This window comes from Procambarus clarkii, chromosome 28 (assembly GCF_040958095.1).
Source record: "Procambarus clarkii isolate CNS0578487 chromosome 28, FALCON_Pclarkii_2.0, whole genome shotgun sequence".
NCBI lineage: Eukaryota > Metazoa > Arthropoda > Malacostraca > Decapoda > Cambaridae > Procambarus > Procambarus clarkii.
This window is the reverse complement of record NC_091177.1, coordinates 43362607-43385621: the sequence shown is the minus strand read 5'-3', so window position 1 is coordinate 43385621 and position 23015 is coordinate 43362607. Positions and strand designations below refer to the sequence as shown.

The 23015-nt window shown below is 45.6% G+C and overlaps 1 protein-coding gene across 1 annotated transcript in view; it reads left to right on the top strand.

Moving 5' to 3' along the window:
* LOC123755068 (uncharacterized) overlaps positions 1-12732 on the top strand; it is a 155299-nt gene extending 142567 nt beyond the window's left edge. The window contains exons 4-5 of the mRNA XM_045737540.2: positions 9096-9333; positions 12445-12732. Coding sequence (XP_045593496.1) covers positions 9096-9333; positions 12445-12512 — 306 coding nt within the window. The 3' untranslated portion in view covers positions 12513-12732. The remainder of the gene's footprint in view (positions 1-9095; positions 9334-12444) is intronic.
* The last annotated feature ends 10283 nt before the right edge of the window (positions 12733-23015 follow it).

The following is a 23015-nucleotide window of genomic DNA, read 5'->3' as shown; positions in this document are numbered from 1 at the left end:
GGACCTCCGCCACCACTAACTCTGTAGACATCGATGCATCCGGATCCACCTCAACACCCGAAGACCCACAGTCACTGAAGTCACCACATCAGCCCAGGCAGAAGACGAAAGCCGGGAACGCTTGGGCTCTGGGCGGATATCGTTCGAGCTGGATGTGGACCCAGAAACATGGGCACTACCAGCCGGACGAACCAGCGCCAGACGCAGAACAGCAGCAGCCTCAACCACAGGTGGAACCGGACCGCACACAGCAGGAAGCGGCACCGCCACCTCAACACCCATCACAAACGGAACACAAGGTGAGGATTCAGGGGCAGGCGCAGGAGCAGAGGACGAGGAAAGGGAGAGCGCCGACGACGCACAGAGATCGCCTGGAAGGTCAACGGGAGCAGCGGGGACAGTGATGGGATCAGGAAGAACATCCGATGGCACGGCAACACCCGGAGGAGGGTCCTCAACAACCGAAGGAATGACAGAAGATGCACGGGGAGCCGCAGCATCCAATGGGACACTCACCTCCTCACCCCCAGAGTCCTCCTCCAGGGGGAACGGCGGGAAATCCTCTTCCTTAAACATGTTCACGGGAGCAGCTGCAGCTTCAGTGCACCCGACAGCCTGATGGCCCAACAGGCCACAACGAAAACACGTCCGCGGTTGCCGAGCATAGTACACCCGTACGTAGTACCCTAAAAGCCGGACAGAGGATGGAATGTCTGACCTCAGGCGCATCCCTATGGTATGAATGTTGGTCTTCACACCCGCATACTTGCCAGAAGACAGCGTGTGCATCTGCACACTGACGACGGTGCCAAACCGCTGGAAGAAACGCCGGAGGAGTGTCTCGGGAAAACTCTATGGGGGCTCCATGGACACTCACATACATCATAGCACCGCTTCGATCTGATATAGACACAGATCCGGTGCCATTTTGCAGCTGCAAGGTACGTCCCTCGTACCGCCGGAGAAAGTCACGTTATGCCGCTTCTCCCATAAACTTGATAAGCACACGGTGAGCAGTTACCAGCTCAACACCGTAGATTTCCATGACCGGGATACGGAGCACGTCTCACATGACCATCTCCACGACAGGGTATCCTGCACGACCAGTAAACTTCAAACTCACGGAGTTTACCCCTCACAACAGGGGGAAGATGGCTGCCCATGTTAAAAGCGCCACGTCCACACCCGCCAGGAACAGCAGGGAGGGTAGAGACACCCACACCCCCTGCCGACGAAAGCGGCAAACACAGCAACTACCGGAGTGGCCAGCAACACGTCTGCACCTCACGGCAGCTAGAGCGCCACGTCGACCGTGACTTGGTTGGATTATACACCCACGCTGGATGGATTATACACCCACGCTGGATGGATTATACACCCACGCTGGTTGGATTATACACCCACGCTGGTTGGATTATACACCCACGCTGGATGGATTATACACCCACGCTGGATGGATTATACACCCACGCTGGATGGATTATACACCCACGCTGGATGGATTATACACCCACGCTGGTTGGATTATACACCCACGCTGGTTGGATTATACACCCACGCGGGATGGATTATACACCCACGCTGGATGGATTATACACCCACGCTGGATGGATTATACACCCACGCTGGATGGATTATACACCCACGCTGGTTGGATTATACACCCACGCTGGATGGATTATACACCCATACTGGTTGTATTATACATATGGGTAACAATCAACATGATATTTGCGAATATAGATTTAAGTAATTTTCTAAACCAAAGATGTTGAACTAATTTACTGATAATTTAAAGTGAGTGATTTATTCTTTCTCTTAAATATCATTATACTATCTGCATGCTCCACCACTCCAATTAACTCACTTTATGTTTATTAAATAAATTGCATCTTTGTAACCATTCAAATTGTTAATTATTTCGCTTCTTCTTAGATTTGTCTAACTGAAAATGAACTAATAAGTTCATATTTATAAAAACATTGATACAAATTTCTCATTTTCAATTCTAAACATTTCTTTATATTTTCAGGCATCTTTTTTTTTTATTCATTTATCGATAACTAAGTCTTCTGTGTAACCTGTGTTTGATGTGTGTTCAAGACTCCATCATGGTAATCTGTGCTCCTCCTGCGGTCACTGCTATATACTGATAACTAAGTCTTCTGTGTAACCTGTGTTTGATGTGTGTTCCAGACTCCATCATGGTAATCTGTGCTCCTCCTGCGGTCACTGCTATATACTGATAACTAAGTCTTCTGTGTAACCTGTGTTTGATGTGTGTTCCAGACTCCATCATGGTAATCTGTGCTCCTCCTGCGGTCACTGCTATATATTGAATATATCTCTCATTTTGGATTGGTTTTTTTTATTTTACTAACTCTGGTACTCGGGTCCCCGGCGTTGCTCGGGGTACCTTGCATTGTATCGCAAGAAGGATATTACACCTTTACTACTCACTATCTTTATCACGGTACTGTTCGTCACTATAAACAACCATCTTCACTGCTTTCAGCTTGACACACACAGTCTGCATCACTGTAACAATCATCACTGTGGACGACATTCATCACTGTAACCATCAAACTGTTCATGATAATCATCACTGTAACCATCTTAACTACTCAATTATATATCTTAACTACATACAACCATTGTCACTGTAACTATGTTCCCTACACAGTGGGGGGTCACTGTAATCATCTTCACTAGATACTGTTTTCATCACTGTAAGCTCGTTACATCTTCACTATCCGGACACCATCAGGTACCACTATCAACAGTCATCATAATCACTATACATCAATTCACTTCACACCTTCACCTTCATCACAGTGACAATCTTCATTACACACCTTCTACGTCACTGTAATTATCTTCACTACACACAATCTTCAATTGGACTAGAGACCAGAGTGACGGACTCGCTTCATGCAGGTCGGCGTTCAATCCCCGACCGTTCAAGTGGTTGGGCACTATTCCTTCCCCCGTCTAATCCTAAATCCTTATCCTCAGTCTTTCTAAACGTTATATATGCGTAATGGCTTAGTTCTTTATCCTGATTTTTCCCTTACCATACCTCTAGTTATCTTTACTAACTATTCCATCACTAACTTGCCTCACTACACACTCTTCTCAATAAATAAACAACATAAAACAATTTAAACCATTTGTATTATCCTGTCAATTAAGCGTCTATATGAATGTTGCTTGTAAGTTGCTGCAAGGTTTCTCTTACTGGGGCATATGATGATCTGATGAGGCTTCCAACAGAGTCTTCATTTAGAAATCATTATAATGGAGGACTCTTAGAGATGATGGAATATGGTATTTAGCCAGATTGGTGTAACGAGGTCGGGGGTAATGAATGTCTTTAGTCCATTAGCCCGCCCTTAGTTAACTATTAGCCCGCCCTTAGTTAACTATTCTAGAGTTCCCTCAGAGCTCCTACTGCAACCTCTCTAGTTCAACACCTCGTAACCTCGGTATTTGATTACCAAGGTGCTACACTAACAAGGCATTGTACCTGATCAGCTACCAGCAACTCTGAGAGACTCTACGTGATTCCACTCCCACCACCTGATTCCACTCCACCCTCATTAATCACCCTAATTGACGATGCAACAGAAAACCGCCCATTAGATATATTTCCCCAAATATGGATCCCTAGTTATGAATAGGAGGGATGAATTTACTATTAAATGTGGCTTGCTGAAGTAGGACAAAGGCAAATCTATTGAAACGGTAAAGGAACTTGCAGGGAGCCCATGGTGTTATCGCCTAGGATCTAAAGATCCGCATAATCATGAAAGACAAGAAAGGGAACTTACTAAACACGAATAAATGAATAATCAAATTTATTAAAACACAATTAGTTATAAATAAACTCTCCCTAGCTGACAATATGCTACTTTGGCAATGGCATGAAGTTCTTAAGTAATACATTAAGACAAAAACTTTGACCATACCCCCTGCCAGGTCCTGGTTCAGAGGTCGTGACGTTGACCTCCCCCCACCCCCAGGGAGGAGACACCTCCTCCAGTCGCTGCCCAAACCACATTAAACTTTTTCTCTCCTCACAACTGTGAGGGAGACCTTAGCTTTGTTGCAAAATTAATCTTCAAGGATGATTAACAATGTTGTACAGTACAGTACAATACAAGATCAGTACAATATCTTGTACTGATCGCTGAAGGCCACTTAATCACCATTCCAAAACAATTGGAACATTACCTAGATACTTGAGCAGGTAAATTATAAAATACAATATTGAATGATAACTTGAATTTCTCTACATTACTGTATTAACAGCAAGATGGAGTCTTGGAGCACAGAGAGGGTGAATTGTGAGACCAGCCTCTTGCTGGCGACCTGACCTATGGCTGGTGTTGCCAGTCCTTACATGAGTTGTCTGCCCTTGCCCTAAAAGGAGATTTGATTCTTTATTCATAAATGACGTTAAAGGGGCATATCGATGTAAAATTAAAAGTGGTTCAATTTGCTTATACATTTTTTTATGAAATGGTTATAGAAAGGGCTGCAGCTGGTCCAAGTTTCATCATCACACCCTAAACAGAAACGGAGAAAAAAAATAAACAACGAATTATGCAACGAATTTTCAAATAGTTTCAGGGAACACTTGTGTCAACTAAAATCATTTCTATAACACTCAGATATTAAATTAAGCACATAATAAAGGATTCTAGTGATCAGTTTTATCAAAAAAGTGTTTAGTGCAATAATATAATTTTTCAAAGTTACCCTACTAAAAAAATATGCAATATATGATATTTATAAATTTTTATAAAATCAGCAAATAGACTTTGGACTAAAATGTCTACTAGAGTCTGTAGAAGCACAAACGCTACATATAAGGTGTAATTTGCATGTAAATTGATTAATAAATGAAAGCTCTGAAGTAATTTGAAGGTGTAAATTACTTTCCAGAGTAAAATAAAGATCCAAGTTCGGCCACCTGTAGCTGAGCTTGACTTCGACAGATTTCGTTCATAATTGGCACCCTTACAGATAGGCATCCATTGAGCAAGGTGTGCAAGTTTCATGCAAATCCCTTGATAACAAACGAGAAAAAAAAATTGGCAAAAAAAAAAAAAAAATAAAATAAAAAGAAAAAAAAATTTAAATATAAATATATTGAGCATACATATTACAATTATTACAAGAGTTTGTGCTTCTACAGCACATAGTAGACATTTTAGTTGACACATGTGTTCCCTGAGATTATTTGAGAATGTTGAACATTCGTTGCATAATACGTTGTGTATTTTTTTTCTCCTTTTCTGTTTAGGGTGTGATGGTGAAACTTGGACCAGTTGCAGCCCTTTCTATAACCATTTCATAAAAAAAAATATAAGCAAATTGAACAATTTTAATTTATAACGATATTTTTTTATATGCCCCCTTAAATTAATCTAAGTACTTGACAAAAGAGGTTACTAATTACAGGTACTTTAATACATGAATTACTCTAAATTGATTATTTAATTACAAGGAGAAGCTGGTGATCCTTGCTTACACACCTCTGCTCTAATTACTCAGGGATGAACCCTTTCATACTTTCCAAGGCAGAACTACCACTCCACTGCATGGTTTCGTACAAAGGCGTATCCACGCTACCTTCAGTACAAACCACCTGTCTTAAACTGCTTCGACTGTTACATTGGAATTTAGTATCACGTCATTTCATGCAAAAGTGAAGGAGCATAGGAGACCACCCTGACTCCCATTATGACCGTTCCTCAACAACTTCCAATCACTTTACAAAGTTTAATGAGACTAGCCCAAAGCATCTAGCCTCTAATGTTGAACAGATTAACATTCTTTTTCAATAGATATATTTATCTATAAAATACAGTGTCTGTTTTTGTCTTGTCTGTCGTTTGTCTGAATTAGGAAGTGAAATGCCTGGGGCTACACTGATCCAACGTTGCATAGTGAATGCAATGGGTAGGTGCGAAACATGGACGGCTCGATGTTAGCATATTCCTGCGAGTACAACGTGGCATGGTTTGATAGTTAATCCCATTATGATTCTGCTACAGATTACTGGCTTCCCACCAGCCCTACCCTCTTCCTCAGAAGATTTTTTTTATATTTTCACTATAATGTTAAACACTGCATTAATCTTAGGAAATTTTTTACAAAAATTCTACTCATGTTTTGCCTTTATAGGAGCAATAAACTTTTGATGACGTAAATTTTTATGAAACTCCCAGGATACCTCTCTCCAATGAGCCCTGAACATGCCCAAGTTCTCACTGAGAGACTGAGACACAGTATCAACCCAGGCACAGCAGTGTACACTTTATAAAATAAAGTAATCACTTGGCACATAATTTAAGCCTTATTAGTAATAGTAGGCATCCTTCAGTCTCGGGGGACTACGGAGTTGCACTCTGGTTGTCAGTCCTAGTGCAGCGTCTGGTGTGACTCTTGAGGCCAATCCCAGAATGGCAGTCCATCCCACACTGAACACAAGCGAAGTCTGATTCTGTTCTGTCTTCTTGGCTACTGACTTTCCTTCTCTGTCCCTTTGCCTCCGATTGATTGGCAAGTGTCTCCTCAAACCTGGAAAGACCTTTCTGAACAGACTGCCCCCAGGCTGATCGGTCCGCAGCCAGTGTTTTCCACGTGACAAGATCGACATCCATGGCTTTCAGGTCCCTCTTGCACTCGTCTTTGTACCATTGCTGGGGTTTGCCTGTTGGACTTTTTCCCATCATCAGCTCTCCGTACTCCTGTATGCAGAGGATCCTTGGGGATCCTGCCATCGCCCATTAGCATCACGAGCCCGAGCCAGCGTATTCGTCTCTGTTTCAGCAGGGGATTCTAGCTATTCCCAGGATGCTGTTGTTTTCCACCTTGTGCTGCCAGGTGATGTCCAAGATGTGTCGGAGGTAGTGCATGTGGTAGGCATTCAGTGTATCTTCCTGTCGGGCACGGAGTGTCCAGGACTCACTGCCATATAAGAAAGTGCTCAGTACGCAGCCTCTGTAAACCTGGATCTGTGTATACTCGGTCAGGTTATTGTTGGTCCACACTCTCTTTATCAGGCTGGACATGGTTGTAGATACCTTACCAATGCGTTTGCTGAGCTCCATGTCAAGAGAGAGAGGGAGTCAAAAATTGTGAAGCTCAGGTACACGAAGTATGGATGACTTCCAGTTTGTAATCAGAGATTCCGATTTTTGGTGGGGAATCCATACCTTGTCCCATGACCTGTGTTTTCATCAGGCTGCTAGTGAATCCGAAAGGCCTGGCAGGCTTTGCTGAAGCGGGTCATGAGCTGTTGGAGGTCTTCAGCTGAGTGGGCAGTCACTGCTGCGTCGTCAGCGAAAAGGAAGTCGTGCAAACTGCTCAGCTGTCTGGCAAGGTTGAAGAGCTTTCCATCAGATCTGGTCTGGGGGTAGATGCCTTCCGTGGCAGAACCAGGACGCAGTCCTGCTTTACTCTGCTTCAGATGTTGAAGGCGTCTGATGTTGAGCAGTCAAAGACCACTGTGTCCTTGTTTTTGTGGCCATAGCTGGTGATGCTGAAGAGTCTAGGTGGGCATCCAATCTTGGGGAGGATCTTAAACAGGCCATCCCTGCTGACGAGAGTGAAGGCCTTCGTCAGATCTATGAAGGCTATGAAGAGTGGCAGCTACTGTTCCATACATTTCTCCTGCAGTTGTCTGAGGGAAGAGACCATGTCGATGGTGGACCTGTTGGCGCATCCGCACTGTGATTCTGGGTAGATTCCCTCTGCAAGTACTTAGAACCTCTTCAATGTAACTCGAGCAAACAGCTTTTCGACAATGCTGAGGAGGGAGATGCCACTGTAATTGTTGCGGTTGCCCCTGTCCCCTTTATTCTTGTACAGTGTGATGATGTTGGCGTCCCTCATGTCCTGTTGCACCTCTCCTTCTCTCCGGCAGATACAGAGGATTTCAAGCAGCCCCATGAGTAGGTTACCTCTGCATCACTTCAAGGCCTTGGAAGGAATGCCGTCTCTTCCAGGAGCTTTGCCAGAAGCAAGGGAGTCTAGGGCCTCGCTGAGTTCTTCGAGGGTCGGTTCGCTGTCGAGCTCCATTAACACAGGCAGGCACTCGAAAGCGCTCAGGGCGTTTTCGGTGACCACATTCTCCCTGGCATATACCTCAGAGTAGTGCTCGACCCAGCGCTTCAGCTGCAGTGTCTGGTCCTGAATCACCTCGCCAGTGGGAGATTTCAGGGAGGCGGTCTTCTTCTGGATTGGGCCGAGGGCCTGCTTGATGCCGTCATACATTCCCTTTACATTGCCTGTATCTGCTGCAGTCTGTATCTGGGAGCAGAGCTACAGCCAATAGTCATTGGCACATCGCCTGGCGCTCTGCTGCACTTTGCAGCGGACGGCCCGAAGGATCTGTAAGTTGTGCTGACTTGGGCAGGCTTTGTAGGCTTCTAAGGCGTTTTTCTTCTCTTCGATGACTGGTGTCATTTCTTCCGAATGAGCCTCGAACCAGTCTGCCGATCTGATGGTCTTCTTCCCGGAGGTTGACATAGCATCGTTGAACACTGCGTCTCTGAAGTGCTCCCATCTTTTGCGGACGTTTGAGAGGCACTCCGTAAGAAGCTCTTTATTTGTTATGTGAGCTTGGTCCATATTACCACCCTTTGGAACCCTTGGAACCTAAACCTTATTATCATTACTGTTAACCTCTTTACAGGAATTCAAGTGAGAGAGTCAGTCATCTGGAGGAAGAAACCTTCCTGCACAATGAATGTACCATAAAGACGAGATGAACTAGTGAAAATTTTGTGATTATTTGTCTAATGAATCTTTCATCCGGTGTGTCTGAAATCCTTCCTGAGGCGGATTGGTTGTTCTTGATTGAATGAACAGAATTTCTTCCATTTGATGCCTCTGTTTGTCTAAAAGTCATCTCCAAACTTTCCTATGGCGTCTGAATCCTTCGCCACGAGTGCCATGGGGCGCTACTTCCCTCCCCAGAGCTAAACCTTCTTTCCTGGAAGGTTTAAATTACCCTTCCCAGAGGTCACAATCTTCCTCACCATCTTCATCACCACCAATAACTTAGGTCTCCCTTACTGCAGGCGGACCCGGGCTGGCTGATCCCGTACCCGCCCCAGGAGGACCCGGAGACGGGCCTGGAGACCGCGGTCCTTGGCCTCCGCTTTCCCCTGCGGCCAAGACTACTGCAGGGAGGAGCCGTCTCGGTCAAGTGCACGGCGGCCATCTTTGACCTCTACTCGGCCAGCACCGAGGCGCTCATACCCGCCGACCTTCCTTACCACGCCTCCATCATGGAGGGCCGGGCTGCTGCTGGCCGAGGTGGGTGGTGGGGCCTGGTGGGTGGTGGGTCCTGGTGGGTGGTGGGCCCCTGCTGCTGCTGGCCGAGGTGGGTGGTGGGTCCTGGTGGGTGGTGGGCCCCTGCTGCTGCTGGCCGAGGTGGGTGGTGGGCCCCTGCTGCTGCTGGCCGAGGTGGGTGGTGGGCTTCTGGTGGATGGTGGAGCCTGGTGGGTCGTGGAGCCTGGTGGGTGGTGGGCCCCTGCTGCTGCTGGCCGAGGTGGGTGGTGGGTCCTAGTGGGTGGTGGAGCCTGGTGGGTGGAAGGCCCCGGTGGGTGGTGGGTCCTAATGGTGGTGGGCCCTCATGGGTGGTGGGCCCCTGCTGCTGCTGGCCGAGGTGGGTGGTGGGTCCAGGTGGGTGGTGGGTCCAGGTGGGTGGTGGGCCCCTGCTGCTGCTGGCCGAGGTGGGTGGTGGGTCCTGGTGGGTGGTGGGCCCCGGTGGGTGGTGGGCCCCGGTGGGTGGTGGGCCCCGGTGGGTGGTGGGCCATGGTGGGTGGTGGGCCCCTGTTGCTGCTGGCCGAGGTGGGTGGTGGGCCCTGATGGGTGGTGGGTCCTGGTGTGTGGTGGGCCCCGGTGGGTGAGGGGGCCCCGCTGGCTGGTGGGTCCCAATGGTGGTGGGCCCCACTGGGTGGTGAGCCAGGTGGGTGGTGGGCCCCGGTGGGTGGTGGGCCAGGTGGGTGGGGAGTCTAGATGGATGGTGGGCCCCGGTGGGTGGTGGGCCCAGGTGCGTGGTGAGCCCTGGTGGGTGGTGGGCCCTGGTGGGTGGTGGGCCCCGGTGTGTGTTGGGCCCCAGTGGGTGGTGGCCCTGGTGGGTGGTGAGCCCTGGTGAGTGGTGGGCCCCGGTGGGTGGGGCTTGCGAACTTCAACATGGGTACCATAGAACAAAAAGTCTTAGTCGACATGAACTTGAAACCGGCCATATGCTGCAGGTATGTTGACGACATTTTTACACAGGTACCTGATGTCAGACATCTGCAGGAGCTGAAGGAGGCATTTGAGCGGAATTCCGTGTTGCGTTTCACTTACGAGATGAAGAAGGATGGGAAGCTGCTCTTTCTAGATGTAACAGTCATGGAAACGAGCGGAGGTTTCCACACTGCAGTCTACACTAAGGAAACAAACATAGGAATGTGCCTCAATGCCAACAGTGACTGCCCAGACAGGTACAAGAGGAGTGTCGTTAACGCTTATGTCGACCGTGTTCTCAGCCACAGCTCAGGATGGAAGCAAGTCGATGAAGAACTCTGTAGGGTAAGACAGGTCTTAGTCAACAACGGCTTCTCCAATGGTTTCGTTGAAGACATCATAAGAAGGAAGGTGAAACGCCATGCAACCTCTGAAGAGTCAACTAACACAACACCTGTACCCCCTATTAGACTATTTTACAGGAACTTCTTTTCCACAGCTCATAAAACGGAGGAAAGGGTCCTGAAAGATATTGTTAATAGAAACGTTATCCCTACAGACAAAAATCAGATGATACAATTGACGATCTACTATAAAACCAAGAAAACGGCCAACCTACTCATGAGAAACTCTCCAGACACAAAGCAGACCGCTTTAAAAGAGACCAATGTCGTCTATGCCTTCAAATGCCCACTTGGGGACTGTAAGCCTCAAAGAATTCAGTATATAGGCAAGACAACAACATCTCATTCCAGGCGATTAACGATGCATTAGCAACAGGGCTCCATTAAGGAACATATAATCTCTTCCCACAACCAGACCATTACCAGAGAAGTCTTAACAAAAAACACGAAAATCATCGATAGATACAGCGATAGCAGGTGGCTTGATATCTGCGAGGCATTACACATTAAGAAGTCGATACCAGCAATCAACAGCCAATAAATGCACAACTATATTCTACCCACTTCAAGACTCCGCTCCAATATAGAAGCATCAAGAAATATGGGCCAATAGGCCCTTTGCAGTTACTTCCATTCTTCCCTTTAACTTACAAAATATTATACACATTGTTTCGTGTTCTGTCTTGTGTTGAAAGTTTGTTTTCACCTCATCCAAAACTGTTGTAACATATCACCTCACCCAAATGCAGGTATAAAATCAAAGCTGTTTAAACTCTGTTTAGTGTTTGCAAGTTATAGTTGTGTGTGTGTAATGTAAAGTCTTTGAAAATGTAATAAGTTATTACGAAACGCATTCAAGTGTCGCGTCAGACTAGAAATAAAAATGAATTTTGGAGAATTGATTTTTCAATTACCATTACCATCAACAGTGAAAAGAAATATAAGAAATATTGAGAAAATTCGTGTTAGAATTATTAATCTTACTTTTTCTGTCATATTCAATATTATATATATATATATATATATATATATATATATATATATATATGTTATATATATATATATATATATATATATATATATATATATATATATATATATATATATATATATATATATATATATATATATATATATATATATATATATATATATATATATATATATATATGTTCGATACATTGGTTATCCATGGGTAAGGAACAACGTGAGGTAAGAAACCAACATTATCCTCAAGAACCATTTGTGGAACCCTTAATCAGTAAGTGATTCTTCACATGGTATATTATTTGCTCTGGTCTCATTGGATCCATAAAGTTTCCGACTATTGATGTCAAACTTATTAGACGAAAATTAAATAGATTAAAGTAATTTCGATTTTGTATATAAGAGTCTAATTTGCGTGTTTGTGTTCACGTGGAGTTATTCCTGTTGGAGTGACTGGTCAAAAATTATGACCAAAGATTTAACCATTCTGTTGTTTAATTCACTTAATATCCTCAGAAAGAGATTATCATGTCCTGATGTTGTGTTTGTTTTTGGTGTTATTCAGCTCAGCTCACATGAAGCTCACTAATGGTAGAAGTACGAAGATGGTGTTCTAACATTTCTAGAAGAAGTGCTGGTTAAGGAATGTCTTTTCCCCTAAACGTTTTCGTGTGAATAAGAGAAGCGAATCAAGTGAAAGACACTGCAAGATTGTGTTGTAATAATTGATACGGTTTGATTAACTATTGCCTCAACAATGCCTGAACGTAGAGTAATATATGTTCTATGTTGGTTCCAGGGTGTCCGACGGCAGTCTCAAGTGTCATCCCAGGAGCGGCCTCGCTGGTGCTCCTTCTGGCACATTAGAGACTCCAGCCTCCAGTAACCCAGCACTCCACGAGTGTGGAGCTGAGGTCAGGAGTGCTGAGTGGGAGTTATGGTGTCATGAACCTCCACACCATATCAACATGTGGGTTAGGATTCGCTTGGTAGTTTCGACAACTGAAGGAGAAAGTATATATATATATATATATATATATATATATATATATATATATATATATATATATATATATATATATATATATATATATATATATATGTCGTACCTAGTAGCCAGAACGCACTTCTCAGCCTACTATGCAAGGCCCGATTTGCCTAATAAGCCAAGTTTTCCTGAATTAATATATTTTCTCTAAATTTTTTCTTATGAAATGATAAAGCAACCCATTTCATTATGTACGAGGTCAATTTTTTTTTATTGGAGTTAAAATTAACGTAGATATATGACCGAACCTAACCAACCCTACCTAACCTAACCTAACCTATCTTTATAGGTTAGGTTAGGTTAGGTAGCCGAAAAAGTTAGGTTAGGTTAGGTTAGGTAGGTTAGGTAGTCGAAAAACAATTAATTCATGAAAACTTGGCTTATTAGGCAAATTGGGCCTTGCATAGTAAGCTGAGAAGTGCGTTCTGGCTACTAGGTACGACATATATATATATATATATATATATATATATATATATATATATATATATATATATATATATATATATATATATATATATATATATATTTGGATGTACTAACGTCTCACAGTGTTCACGAGACACATGACATCAGTGATATTCTGAACTCTGGTCAGCAACGGTGAAAATGACGTCTTAGAGCAGCCAGGATTCAATATCCTAAATAAAGTCTTTATTCAACTCTAGAAAAATTTTCTGTGAGGTGGATAAGACGAACTAAGTTTCAAGAAGTATTATGTAAAGCGAATGAACATTGCTCAAATATAAACACAGACTCACTATGTTCTGCATAGTCTTAAGTCGAGCCAAAGACTACACATTTCCTGAAAATGTTTTGAAGATGAATGTGTAAATGGTTGCCATGCCAAGAGAGTCTACCTGACCTGCTCATTGTGTCCAGACAATGTCTATGTACTCCACATTATAACTAGTGTACATAATTAGTGCCAACCCAGACCACATTAGTGTGATAAATACAACCTTCTTTTGATATATTCTGACGTGAAGCGTGTGATAAAGTTTAGTCTCAGTAGCTTTATTCTGCCATATAATACTTGAGTGTTTTACTGAAAATTATGTTTTATGTAATACATATGCTTATATATATATATATATATATATATATATATATATATATATATATATATATATATATATATATATATATATATATATATATATATATATATATATATATATATATTCACAAAACTGTTAAATATATTCTCTGAGCTATTTCAGTGTAAAAACAGATAACACAATGCTGAAGTTTTGACGATTTACAAATCTTGAACTATCTAGAACATTTAAGTGCTTTAGAGTACTTATTTATGTGTTAACAGTTCACATAACACATAACATGCCAAAATTCTCTTCACATATCACAAAGTACAGCATGCAGTTCCTCTCTGGAGAGCAACACTCTGTCGCTTGAACAGGAAAGCGATTACTTTGGGCCTATTTTCTGTGAGCAAGTGAAGACTACACCCATTGGGCAAGTTTTCCTTATATATGTTTGTTTATTTAAGATTTATAGCAGTACGTTTTTAGGCTCAGTTTAAGTCTCTGTTGAACAATGCATTTCTATATATTTTGTCATCCAGCGAGAGTTTACATACTTCAAGTGTTCATATAATTAACAGAATACCAATTGTTACGCAGCAAACACAAAGCTTTACCACAATGACCCACAACATTGCTATTGTGTCTGCATCATTGTTTCAATTGTACTTATGCACTGCAGCCTCCAGACCTCTGACAAGGTTGTGGAACATTGCGGTAAGGTTGTGGGTGTACATGTGGAGCCTCGGAGTGGGTGAGAGGCAGCGAGGAATGTGTTCTTCGCTACAACACTACACTGTGACGGCTGTGGTTGATAATGACAACTTTCTGCACCCTACACTGACCTGCGGTTATGCTACAACGTTTATATAAACTACATTGAAACAATCTTGAGTTTACGGATCCCACTGAGAGTACTGAGATATCAGGGGTCACACTGACAGTACTGAGATATCAGGGGTCACACTGACAGTACTGAGATATCAGGGGTCACACTGAGAGTACTGAGATATCAGGGGTCACACTGACAGTACTGAGATATCAGGGGTCACACTGACAGTACTGAGATATCAGGGGTCACACTGACGGTACTGAGATATCAGGGGTCACACTGACAGTACTGAGATATCAGGGGTCACACTGACGGTACTGAGATATCAGGGGTCACACTGACAGTACTGAGATATCAGGGATCACACTGACAGTACTGAGATATCAGGGGTCACACTGACAGTACTGAGATATCAGGGGTCACACTGACAGTACTGAGATATCAGGGGTCACACTGACAGTACTGAGATATCAGGGGTCACACTGAGAGTACTGAGATATCAGGGGTCACACTGAGAGTACTGAGATATCAGGGGTCACACTGACAGTACTGAGATATCAGGGGTCACACTGACAGTACCGAGATATCAGGGGTCACACTGACAGTACTGAGATATCAAGACTTAGGCCTATAGTATCGTACTCCATGTACATGAAAAATGGAGTACCCAGGAACATGAGAGTTTCTGCCCCCCCCCCCAAGCACCTCTCTCCATCCTGACCTCTGCCACTGCCTCCCCCCCCCCCCCACCCCCCCTGCCTCCTCACTGGTCTCCCCAGTCATACATTAAACTTGAGAAATAACATTTCAGGACAGGATTAAAGCTCCAATTGGGCAGCAGTTAGTTGCTTCCGGAATCCTTCGTTATTGTGGCTGCTCACACCTTGGATGCTAGGCTACCGTCTCTCCCTCTGGGGTAATATTTGTGAAGTAATGACAGACAGGGAATTAGATCACCGGTTCAACTATGTTCCAGTAGAATCCGAGACCCTCGGTCCATGGGGAGAGAGAGCGCAAGGAGGTTTCTTAAGGATCTTGATTCCAGGCTCATTGACACTACAAGAGACCCTAGAGTGGCAAGTATTATCTTCCAGCGCCTCAGTGTCGCGATCCAGAGGGGGGAATGCCCGCTGCGTCCTCGGTTCCTGCCCGGCGTCGGAGGAGTTCGAGGAAATCTACAGCCTCTAGGAAACAAACTTCCCTTTATTTCCTCTTAATGTCCACTTTTTTTGTAGCCAATCAGATATGTAACTGTGTAACCTTGTATAATAAAGTGTACACAATAAATAATACAAAGAGGGGTGGTATGAGAAGTAAGTAAGTAATTATCAAAAGAAGGCACCAAACTGGGAAGGCTATGTAGCACCATCATATATGCGGAATAATCAGAGGGCGCTAAATATCACCATGGATGCCAATACGAGAACAAAAACGCATAAAGCGAACGATATCAAAAGTATCCGAGTCACCAAGAATTCTATTGAGGGACAGGTGACCGCGAGGGGCGGTTGGAAAGCAAGATACACGCTCGTCCTGGAAGTCAGGACATTCAAGAAGGACATGCACGACCGTAAGAGGGACAATGCAATCAGGACAATAAGGAGCAGGGCAGCGCTCCATCAAGTGACCATGGGTTAAGCTAGTATGGCCAATACGTAACCTCGCCAGAGCTGTTTCCCATCGTCGGTTACGGTGGTAGGAGGACGGCCACGAGGAAACACAACATTTAAGAGTACGTAGTTTGTTACCAGTAACAGACGACCAAGAAGCCTGCCAACGGGTAAGGATGGAGGAATGGATAACCGGGTAAAAGTCGGAATATGGAATACCTTTACGAGAGATGGGACAAGAGCGGACAGCTTCCTTGGCGGCAGCATCCGCACGCTCATTTAAAGACACACCAATATGGCTGGGAACCCAACAAAACTCAACCGACTTAAATTTACTGTGAACAAGAAACAGCCAATGCTGGATCTCGACAACTACTGGATGAACCGAATTAAAGGACCCGAGAGCCATGAGGGCACTACGAGAGGCAACAACAACTACAAAGGAAGACTGACAACGAGAAAGCAGGAGACAAAGAGCATAGAGAAAAGCATAAAGCTCCGCTGTGAAGATGCTAGTCTCCGGAGGTAAGGACACATATAAGTGCGATCAGGAAAAGCAACAGAGTAGCCAACACCGTCCGCAGACTTAGACCCATCGGTGAAGACAGAAACGGAGTGGGAGTGAGAAGAAAAGTGCTCAAGGAAAAGGCGTTTTAGAACCGTAGGAGGGGTAAAAGCTTTAGTGATGCAGGTCAAGGATGTACAAAACCGCGGAAGGGGGACTCTCCACAGGGGCAAAGAAGGAACAACACGAGGAGAAACATTAGAAATACGAACGGAAAGAGAAAAAGAAAGAGAATAAGCGAAATAACCGGACAGAAAGAGGGAGGTGGTGAAGAGGAACAGGAACTGCAGGAGGGGTAAAAGTAAAGCCCGACAGAGGCGAGAGGAAGGATGTTGTAAGGACCGCGCAAGATAGCGAAGACAGTAGCGATCACGGCGGTCTTGGAGAGACAGGAAGCCAGTGTCAACATACAAGCTAAGGACAAGAGTCAAACGAAAGGCACCAGAACTGAGACGCAACCCAGTATGGTGCAAAGCATCAAGACGGCGAAGAGTAGAAGGAGAAGCAGACGAGTAAGCAGGGCAACCATAATCGAGCTTAGACAGGACGAGAGAGGAATGTAAAGCAAGGAGAGTGCGCCTATCCACTCCCCAAGAAGTATGGGGCAAGACCCGAAGGAGGGTAAGGGCCTTAGAGCCCTCAACACGGAGGTAAGAGATATGGGGAGACCAAGACAAATGAGTGTCAAGGAATAACCTCAAAAGCTTCGCGGAATCTTTGTACTCAAGGGGATGACCATAAAGTGACAAAGAGGGACGAAGAACGACCCGTTTCCTAGTAAAAGTCATGGCACAAGTCTTAGAAGTAGAGAACTTGAAGCCATGATCAGTGGCCCAAGACGACATGGCATCAATCACAAGTTGAAGCCGGCACTGAAGGAGAGGTGAATCATCACCCTGACAGCAAAGGGTAAGATCATCGACATAGAGAGCGAAGAAGACACCTGAAAGAAGAGAGGAAAGAAGACCATTGAGGGCAACCAGAAAAAGAGTAGTGCTCAGAACGCTACCCTGGGGCACACCTTCGTATTGCTGAAAAGAGGCAGAGAGAGCAGTACCAAGTCGCACCCGAAAGGAACGACGAGAGAGGAAGCTGCGGAGAAAGAGAGGGAGATGACCACGAAGGCCAAAAGAATGAAGCTGGGATAGAATATGATATCGCCAAGTGGTGTCGTAAGCCTTTTCCAGGTCAAAAAGGACGGCAACAACGGAGGTCTTCACAGCAAAAGCAGTTCAAATATAGACCTCCAAGTTCACCAGAACATCTGTCGTGCTGCGGCACTTGCGGAAACCAAATTGAGAAGGGGAGAGGACGTGATGGTGTTCCAGGAACCACATCAGACGAACGTTAACCATACGTTCAAAGAGTTTGCAGACAACTTGTGAGGGCAATAGGGCGAAAGTCCGTAGGGGATGTTCCCAGATACCCTGGTTTGCGAACAGGGAGGACAACGGCATCGAGCCAGTCCTCAGGGACTGACGACGACTCCCAGATCCGATTATACAGACTCAGTAAATACTGAGACGTGCACGGAGGGAGATGGCGAAGCATCTCGTAATGAATACCATCGGAGCCCGCCGCCATAGAACCGCAGAGGGCCAGGGCAGAACGAAGTTCAGAGAGAGAGAGAAGGGATCGTTATAGGGAAGTCGAAAACGAGTGCAGAAATCTAAAGGACGAGACTCAAGGACAGGTTTACGAAGAAGGAAAGATTGGGGAAGATGAAGACCAGAGCTAACAGAAGAAAAGTGGGAACCCAGTTCGGTAGCGACCTGCAACGGGTCCACCACAAGAGTACCATGGAGGTGAAGGACCGGTGAAACATCGGGAACGAACTTACCCACTATCTTGCGGATACGCTTCCAGATCTGTGGCAGAGGAGTTTCAGACGTAATGGTGGAGACATAAGATGCCCAACATTCCCGTTTAGCCATACGGATGGCCCTACGGGCCACCGCACTCGCTTTCCGAAAGAAAAGAAAAGAATTGGCCGTCTGCCGACGGCGGTGCCTCTTCCTGGCTGCACGCTTACAGCAGACAGCCCGAGCACAGTCCGCATTCCACCAGGGAACACACTTCCGTGGACCCCGAGAGAAACAGCGTGGAATAGAGCGGAGGGCAGTGTCGAAGACAGTGTCATGAAAAAGGAGGAGAGCACGAGGGAGAGGCAGAAGGCAGAGGACAGAGAGAGCAGCACTGAGGGTAAATAGGTTCCAGTCCGCTTTAGCAAACTGCCACCTAGGGAAGGAGAGGGAAGGGCGAAAAGAGAAAACGGAAACAAGGATGGGGAAATGGTCACTGCCATGGAAGTCATCAAGAACCTGCCACGTGAAATCTAAGTAAAGAGAAGAAGAGCAAAGAGTCCAAATGAGTGGGCTCACCAGAATTCAGAAGTATCAGGGAAGAAGAGAGGATAAACGGTTCAAGAAGGCGACCTTGGGTATTCGTCAAAACATTACCCCAAAGAGAATGACGACAATTGAAATCACCCAGCAGGAGCACAGGCTCCGGCAAGGAGTCCAGTAGGTGTTTCAGATCAGGAAGAGAAAGCTGGACACTCGGGGGAGATAAATGGAACAAACTGTGTACCATTTCCCCACAAAGATACGAGCAGCAGAACAATGGAGAGGCGAAGGAAAAAGTAAGGGGACAAAGGGAACATTAGAGCGAATCAAGAGAGCAGAAGAATTAGGAGCCGCAGCAACAGCTGGGGGGGGGAGGAGAAAGGAATAGCCACGAAAGCGACCAGGACGAGCACCAAGCATCGGCTCCTGGAGACAGACACAAAGAAGCGAAAACCGTAAAATCAGAAGTTGGAGTTTGAGGAAATTGGCGTAATAACCTCGAACGTTCCATTGAAGAATAGACATCGACGAGAAGAGAAAGGACAACAACAGAGAACAAGGAAGAAACAAAGGCGAAAGAGCAACATAGCACGTTAAAGAATATCAGGGTCAGCAAAGTCAGGGTTAGGGGGCATGGGTAAACTGAGCAAAGACGGGGGTGAAGGAAGCGGGATAATAGACCAGAGGTGGGCGGGCGGGGTCTGGAGGAGGAGACAACGGAGAGGAGCAGTCAAGGACACCAGCAGGAAGAGGGGGAGTACAAAGAGGGGAGCGCACCTCAGCAAGGGCAGCAACCGAGAGGGAAGCGGGGGCCAAAGAAACCTCCATGGCAGGAACAGGAGGGCGCAACCACGGAAATGGGAGGGGAAGGAGCAATAGAGCCAGTAGTAGGGGCCGAGGAAGAAAGCGAAGCCTTCTTACTCGCCGGGGAGGAGGAAGGAGAGGAGCCAGGCTTACGCTTCTGACTTAAAGAGACAGGTGTCCCAGCAACTATGTACTGGGCAATGGATTCCAGTGTCTCAACAGGAGAAGCTGAACGAGAGTACACACGACGGCCGGTAGGAGAGCGATGGACATCAGCCCGCACTGACAGGCGGCGGGGAGAGTCAATAGATGGAGGAGAAGAATGGGAAGGAGGATCGGAGGAACACGAGGAAGAAGACACAAGAGACATGACAGACCGGGCAGAGAGAAGGGGAACCCCAGACAAGGAACCAGGAGGGGGGACCCCTTCGGGACAGAACTCAAAGGAACAGAGGAGGGGTAGTGGGCGTATCAGGGTCCAAGGCCCGGAAACGGTTGTAGGTCTTAGGAAGGTGGGAAGGACGAGGAGAGGAAGAGCGCAACACGTGTCATAAAAGACGTTAGCATAAGGCGGGAGCCGGCGAATCTGGCACTTCACCTCAGGAAAAGATAAATGCTCCCGGTGCTTCAAGTTGAGGACGGCTGCCTCAAGCTTGTAATGGATACAGGCACGGGAGAAGGTAGGGTGGGCCTCACCGCAGTTGAGGCAGCGAGCCTGGGAAGAAGTGCACTCCGACTTCGAGTGACCTTTGCCCCCACACAAAGGACAGAGAGAAACAGTACCAGAGCAGCGGAGGGCACCATGCCCAAACCTCCAGCACTTGTTACAGACTCTAGGAGAAGGAATGTACTCCTGGACAGAGCACCTGGCACCAGCATGAATGACAGAGGATGGAAGGGTCCTACCATCAAAGGTAATCTTCACAACCCGAAGAGGTTGACGGCGATAACCACGAGGGGGACGAGTAAACGAGTCTACCTGGAGGACAGAATGGCCTTGGGAATCAAGGATATGCCGAATATCATCGTGGCAGTCCTTCAGATTCCGAACACTGGTCGCAACATGGGATGGGAGGAGAATAGTGCCAACACTGGCATTCAACCGAGCGTTCTTTGAGACCCAAACAGGGATCTCGCCAAGGCAGGATAAGGCAGCCAAGCGGGAAGCGGCATCCTGAGAAGGAGCAGCACGTGTACCGAGACGAGTGGGGTTGAAGGTAACAGAGACATCCACGGAATCAACAAGATGCCGATGGAGGGAGAAATCATCAGGAGGCGCAGAATCAAGAGGGAGGAGATCAAAGTATTTGGCCCATGAAGCGGGACCCAACACTGCCTGATACGCATCAGTAAGGGAAGGAATCGAGTGACTCGCTCGATGTGTGTGTGCATTCTGTAAATCGCTTTGAAGAACTTAACACGTGATGAACAATGTTACATTGTCAGAACACGGAGGAAGGATTAAGACAAGAAATTTACAATACTTTCGTACTTAATAATACATCTTCAGAAGGATGGATTTACAATTCAGTGGTGTGAATACATAGGCCGGAATGATATGATAAACGATGTCTTTAAGGAGATAAGGGGACATTAATAAGGTATTATTGAGATAAAAAGTGTACCAATGGTCCCACTCAAATCGCCCTTTAACTGATCAATCAAAAAAGGGTCTAAATTATTTAGACCATTACTAGTGTTCAAGTTACATGATTTAGTAATCTGTATTAAAGCAGATTCAATAATGTTTCTATTGACAATGCTTTCACAATTTGTTATTGAAGAAACTATCTCTCAATTAATTTGGTGAGAACTTTCTGACAAATGAACAAACAAAGCATTAGACAATTGGCCATGTCTTACAGAGTATTTATGTTTCGAAATTCTACATTTAAAATTTTTAGATGTTTGCCCGACATAGAACCTATTGCAGTCTTTACAAGTTATTTTGTAAATTACACAATTATCACTACAAGGATTGTTTCTAGGTAATAGTTTTCCAACATTATTTTTGTGACAAGTACAACATTGTTTCTCACCTCACCTCATTCCTGCCTATATATCCACACCACTGATATGTAAATCCTATCATCCAACAATCCTAAGGTGCACCAAAGAGAAGCAAATAAAGCAGTATTGCAGTAGCAGGAGCCACCCGCATCTTCACAGACGGGTCGGTGGACACAGAATATGTGTCCACCGATGATGGACACGTGTCTGTGTCCACAGACACGTGTCCATCCTTCTGTGATTGATACTTCACTATCTCCTGGAATGTGAAGCAACCAACGACCTGAGAAGAGCTTTAAGAGTCCCTGACTCCTGCAGTAACCAGCCTGAAGCCATCAACACTGCCACTCTTCTGGGCATAAAAGGTGTCCAGCAGCTTGAGATCCTCATAAATACTCTCAAACAGTATCCTCCCCCGCGATAGCCGCCTGCCGATAGTAAGAACTGACGGTTAAATGCGAGCACAGCACACAGTATATCCTTTCACGACCATAGATCACATTCACTCCAAAAAATCTGCAACTTACGTTCTATTCAAGCCCGTGCCGCCTCTTGGGTGGCTTAATCTTCATCGATCATCAATCAATATGTAAATCCATCCTTCTGAAGATGTATTATTAAATACGAAAGAACTTAAGGGCTGTCTTAATCCTTCCTCCGTGGTCTGACGTTGTCATATAACTCTGTGACTCGACCAGGGTTCGAGCCTGCGATGCCCGGGGTCACCCCCTGGTGTACAGAGCACTGTAACCACTTCACCAGCCATCGCTGGTTCCTCGTCAACCTGCTGGCAATTGGAGTTGTGTGTGAGAGCATTGTTGTATGGGCGTCAACACCACTACTCTTGTATCTACCAGGGCACTTGTATCTACCAGGGCACTTGTATCTACCAGGGCACTTGTATCTATCAGTCACTCACTACTAGCATGTTGCCACAATCCCATGTTAGTTTCCTTATATTATCTACTTCATGCAGCTGTAAGGACTCACTCGAGCCGAGTTCTCAGTATAGTTTCCTTTAAGGGATGCAGACTGAAGGAAAGCTGCCTTTGAGCAGTGAGCGCTCTCAGAGGAACAAGTGGTTGCCGCCTGTGTCATCAGTGCCTTCATATA